We start from the raw sequence: 6,054 nt of genomic DNA on the forward strand, positions 1-6,054 counted from the left end.
TTTACGTACAGGTTGAAGAGTAAGGGAGAACTCAACCCCCCTTGTCTCACCCCACACTCCAACCTGCTCGCATTCGAAAGCTCGCCCGCCCACCTCACACGGTTCTCCTGGTTGATATACCAATACCTCAGGAGAGATACCAACTCTGTCGGCACACTTGTGTTAGCCAATTTCTCCCACAGGACATCATAGGCCACGAGATCAAAGGCTTTGCTCAAGTCCAGGAAACAGGCGTATACAGGAGTTCGTCTATCTGTATAGTACTTGACAGTGTGCTTCAGACTATATATGGCTGTGTCAGTAGACAGCCCAGGTCGAAACCCGAACTGAGCATCATGCAGTTTAATGTGCATTGTAAAATGTGAATTGAGTACACTGTCAAGCACCTTAGCTAAAATGGTCGCCAATATAATATAATATAGTCCTGTATATAATATAGTCCTGTAGTAATACATGTACGTCTGTAGTACGCTCCACGCGCTGGGGTCGGTGTCCACGGCCGCGCCATCAGACGGCCTTCCCGACTCGTAGACGTTACAATCAATATTAATATGTTTACAGTTCACACCTCACTGCCTACCGTCTTCCTATGTCCCGAACAGGATCTCAATGAGATAAATATATTATTCGGATGTAGATTGGCCATGAAAGAAGAGGTTTCGAGATGGTTCTAGATAGTTCAGTAAATTTCGTTCAAAGCTAAAAACCGAGTTCAGTATTTAGCGTTTATAATATTAGTGGGATATAATGTGTTTGTATAAAAAGGAATGCCAAGATACAGAATTAAGTATAGTTAGGAACTAGGTAGACCGTATTGAGCCCTGTCGGGACGAAATTATTTTTCTATAGATGAGACAAACTTCGTGGAGAAAATTGAATTTCAAATATTGGGTCCTGGAATCGGAGACCTACATACATTGAACAAGAGTGGTGATCAATACAATTCGTGTCTACATAAGAAGAGGCTACTACAAGGCAGTCGAAAAAAAAACATTATTATTAAAAAATGAGCCATATCTAGCGACTCCCTAGCGACATCTTTTGAAAGTTTACCACACTACTACACATAAACAGCTATCAGCACTATCTTCGTTCCCAATAGATGGCGCTGTTACATGCAAGAACATTACCACTAAAATAAAACCATGCCATGAAATTCGAAGTAATTTTATTATATATTACTTACAGTTCATTATCATAATCCATTATAAATATTGTCCTATACATAAAACGATTACAACCATAATAAATTAGAACCTCTTCTGTACAATGTACAGACAGACGGCTAAAAAGAATAGGAATGCAAAAAACATGATAACTTTGTCAGTAAACTCTCGTCGGCCATACTTCTTAAGTAATTTACTAGATTCAGATATTGTGCTGGCTGTGTTTTGTAGCTCTGATTGCGTACCCTGGAAAAAAAAACATTTAAAAATATAAAGTTTGTGTTATGATCACGTGTGACGAGACGACGTTATAGGGTCATCGAACTTATACATGATTGTCATTTTGTATACGCAACAATGACAAACTAAACGATGCAGCATATTACTAGGTTATAGAATATAGGTAACGTAAAAGATTACGATATCGGTATAATTAATCATGATAAAATTGAGTAGGAATTTAATCAGTGTCATTAATACTAATCCATATGATAATTTTAATATCAATATTTCTAAAAAAGTTTAACTTTTGTAGAGATACATCAATTCGAAAATGTAGCTTCTAAAAATTAATTAATTAATTATTAACACAACAAGCTTGTTTCATCAATACTTCCATACCAATATTATAAAGTGGAAAAGTTTATTATTTAATTTGTAATGGCTTTTAAACTAATGAAATGATTTTTTTTAATTCTTCCTACTATACCACTATCTATCATTCATTAATAATATTTCATAAGACTTATTTAATCCTTGCTGGCTTACTCCTCCCTGAATCCACAATCTTGATAATGATTATTTATTACTAAAAGCCAAACACGATTAATATAACTATCCACTAGATAAGACAGCTGCATCAAATTAAATGCGATAAAAGAAATCAATGACAAGTTTAAGGCATCAGTTTAAGGCGATGTAATGAAACTCAATTTTCTACACCATCTAACATAAGCGCAAATCTGGCAGAGGTCAAACATCGGCTTTGTTGATATTTACAAAATACCCAAAATAAAAAAAGTTTTTTATTTCAAATAGGCAAATTTCTAGGCACTTTTAAAACGTCATAGTAAAAACTCTAGTTCCGGTTCCAAAATGTCATTCCTATGGAGAAGAACCGGCAAGAAACTTCCTACTAATACACTCCTTAGAATAGACATTTTACTTGTTTGTAAATAAATATGTTTGATAATAAAATCCTTACATGTACAGTAGAACTGGATGACACCAAGCTGTCTAATGTGTCTTGACTCCGCTGCGCTGTGTCTGCTAGTTGTCTGCTAATAGACAACAACTGTTCCGTCACACCTGAGGAGGAATAACAACAGTTGGTTTGGCTGATAATAATCTCTTAATAAATATGACTAATGAGGTTATTGTACAGTTCCAACACTCCTTCTTTGCTTCTGTGTTTTAATTATGAATAATGGAATCGATTTTTTTATTGCACGCCACATAAGTACAAGATTCAATAAAGGCAAATAGATACAGTACATTATTACACTTATTAAATAAAAAGTTTTTTTAATATTTTGACTTACAAAATATATTTCCTTACCTGAGGACATTTTGAGCAATCCATCCCGATCAACTTTAGTATTTCTTTTCCTAAGTCCACTCTCGTCCCCTTCACCGGACTTCAGTAAGTCCTCTCTTTGAGCCTTCTCTATAGCAAACATACTGGTTATGTTGGCATCCTTGAATTCTTTTAGAAGACTGGAAATAATAATTGATATGATGAAGTAGTGACAGATTTAAATATTTCTGATACATTTAAGTTGATTAAGTTTCTTATGGATATAAATAATAAAAAAAATATCAGTTGGTTCTTTACAGAAGTACATCATTATTTCCATCGAAAACAGTCACTTGTGTACTTGTACAGAATACTTAGGATTCTAAACACCCCATTTAGAATTCCAAATACTCTTGGAGACTTACTTAGCAATGTGTAATTGAGAGCAAGGCTATATTATCATTAAACACTTCAGTGGTCAGTTTGATTACTAAGCTCGGAGCTCTGATATAATAAACTGTCTGACGGAAGAGCTAATGCTTAAACCTATTAAAAGTCATTAGAAACAAAGCTGATTACAATCCAAACTTTACAAATTCCAACATAGAACAAAACTGCATAATATGTTGTTGTATCTTATCTTACTTATAAACTGTTAAACACTTGAACAGATAATTTGAAAAGAGGAAAAATTCCAATAAAGTATTGGCCACAAACAAAACACAGTTTAATGTAAACTTTTATAAAACACAAAGTATGTTAACATTTGTTTATTTTTAAATAGTATGAATGAGATGGCGCGATGAACTGGATGCGTACCACAAACAGTGGATGGCAAAAGCAATAGACCGGACAGAGTGGAAGAATCTAAGGGAGGCCTTTGCCCTGCAGTGGGAAAGTAACGGCTGAAAAAAAAAAATTGTATATTTTCTTACCAAGCTAGTTGATGTCTTTGTGACTCGACTTCACTCCCATACTTGATGTTCCCAACATCCTTGCCATAGAGCTCCAAACTCTCCAGGTCATCTCGCAACACTGATATGGCAGCTCTTCCCTTCTCATTCAGCTTGTTTAAAGCTTCCATTGATTCCCTACATTCTAAAATGTCCTGGAAAGCACAATAAAAGCTGCTTATTCTCCCCGTTGAGATATGTTTAAGTATATTATGAGACAAGAGTAGTTGATGAAGCAATAAACCTAAAATAAAACATTGCAGTCTTTTCTAAAGTCAACAACAAAAATACTCTGCTTCAACTCAAATATCTAAGGAATTCATAACATATACAGTCCACTTCCTCCGTACGAGACAATGGTAACAATAAGAGACAAAGCCAAAAAAAACTCACACGTGCAGCAATGTTAACACTGTATTTTTTATTTATAATTACCTGAATAATGTTTTTCACTGTAAAATGATGCTTGGCTAATTGTTTCACATAATTCTGATATATTGTGTCGGGACTATCGGCTTTTCCAAATACCTTTTTGGAAAAGTCACTACCCAAATCTCGCTCCGATTTTAAATTCATTTCGCTATGAACAATAGAATTACAATAATAAATTGGCTACTGCTGTTTTATTTTTGAAACTTTTGATTGCCGTCGTCTGTCAGTGTGACGTTTTAATTATTGACGTTTCAGTTTCGATTTTCACGACTGTGCAGTGACCTCTTTACACGATATGATATTAACATGGCAACACACAATATTCTTAAGCAGTAAAGAGCAATAAAAATTGAAATATTTCACATCAAGGAATAGAAAAAACACGTTTTAGACTATTATTTTAATTATATGCATAGTTTGTCAACTCCCTTGACGTAAATCCATGAAACTGAAAGTTTCCCACAAATTCTAAGATCAATATCAAAAGTCGGGATAAATAAGTAGTACCAATATTATAACTGTACAAGCAGCTGTAGTCAATAAATTATATGTTGGTACTTTATATGTAAGTCATATCAATACTAGCACACGTTTATTTTTGTTCAAACGATGTTTCTTTTTTTTCTAATAAATACTAAACCAATCATACTATCTTATTACAATAAAGTTAGGACATTCCAGTAAAAATCTTTTTATTTGCGGATCAAACTGGTGTAATATTTATTGATAAATAGTTACAATAACGAAAACAAATTACAAAAAATATTAACAAACCTAAAATAAATCACGAAATAATTTACTCTTCCTACATTGATTATACACAATACATTTACAGACTGTTACTAATAATCATGCTATGGATTAATATTAATATCGTCCATGAAATCATCGTAAACGTTGTCATCCAGGTATAAAGCATGATAACCCTGAAAGCCTGTTAACTTTCTTCGACATGTAGGACATACTGGCTTTAGAATCAAGGCCTTCTGAAGACAATTTCTACAAAACACGTGGCCGCACTTCGTGGAGACGACAGTCTCTTTTCCTAAATTATTGAAGCATATGGGACATCTAATCCTCAAGAGTTGTTTACGTCTAGATTTAGGCTGTGAATATAGAAAAATATTGTTTACTTACCTACGTAGTTTTATAATTCTACATTTTCAGTAAAGCATTTTGTTATAAAAGGGCAAACTTATTGATAGGAAAGCTACAGCTTTTTGAAGACGGGAGACATGTTGTGCGCTATTGATCCAAATATATTAAACTTTGCAATCAAACAAAAATAGTTAGTTAAATCACATTCATTTTGCAACAGTAGAAGTTGGCTACTAAAGTTGGACGAATATGTCGTGAGAAATTTGAAACTGCAGTCCAAACAGTCACAATAGCCCAAAATGGTGTGTAGCGGACTTATCGCTAGATTTATTCAGACTACATTTTTGTTGCAATATGTCATATATTCGCTACAAATCTACGTCACATATATTATCTTACTTTAGTCTTTTGTTTCTTAGTTTTCTTCTCTTTTACTAATTTCTCCTTTGCGTCCAGAACTCCAGGCGTCATTCCCGTGTATTGATATTGTGTTTCCTTATATGTTATAGATATTTTCATTGAGATGGTAAAATCATTTTACAAATAATTTGATTTGTCAGACATTATTTTGACATTTCATCTGACAGATTCTCTTGTTAGAAAAGAACTGTCTATTTTCTCGTGCCTTTAAATAGTATTATAGCAAAGAGCTGATAATAAATTAAGAAAATCTCGTACCTACAGACACATGCAACTAAATACAGTAGATAGTTGTGATTGATATTTCCGGATTGAAGTTCAGTACGTGATTTCCTATTGGGCCAGTAAGGCTACACACACTTATAAACTGACTGTATATATACATATACGGGACATCTATTCAGATGTACCGTAGATGTTATGTTTATTTTTGCACATCCATATTTTGGCTCGAAACCACAAGCTGCTC

General features: G+C 33.8%; 1 protein-coding gene across 1 annotated transcript; it reads right to left on the minus strand.

Moving 5' to 3' along the window:
• Window positions 1-1,151: 1,151 nt before the first annotated feature.
• LOC113504597 (vesicle transport protein SEC20) lies at window positions 1,152-4,292 on the minus strand. Its single transcript, XM_026886982.1, has 5 exons — window positions 4,071-4,292; window positions 3,618-3,790; window positions 2,725-2,882; window positions 2,371-2,474; window positions 1,152-1,412 (listed from the first exon to the last, which is right to left on the minus strand). Exons 1-5 carry the CDS (start codon window positions 4,209-4,211, stop codon window positions 1,251-1,253), a joined length of 738 nt encoding a protein of 245 aa, XP_026742783.1. The 5' UTR covers window positions 4,212-4,292; the 3' UTR covers window positions 1,152-1,250.
• Between the last annotated feature and the right edge of the window lie 1,762 nt (window positions 4,293-6,054).

The sequence above is a fragment of the Trichoplusia ni genome, chromosome 22 (genome assembly GCF_003590095.1).
Source record: "Trichoplusia ni isolate ovarian cell line Hi5 chromosome 22, tn1, whole genome shotgun sequence".
Lineage (NCBI taxonomy): Eukaryota > Metazoa > Arthropoda > Insecta > Lepidoptera > Noctuidae > Trichoplusia > Trichoplusia ni.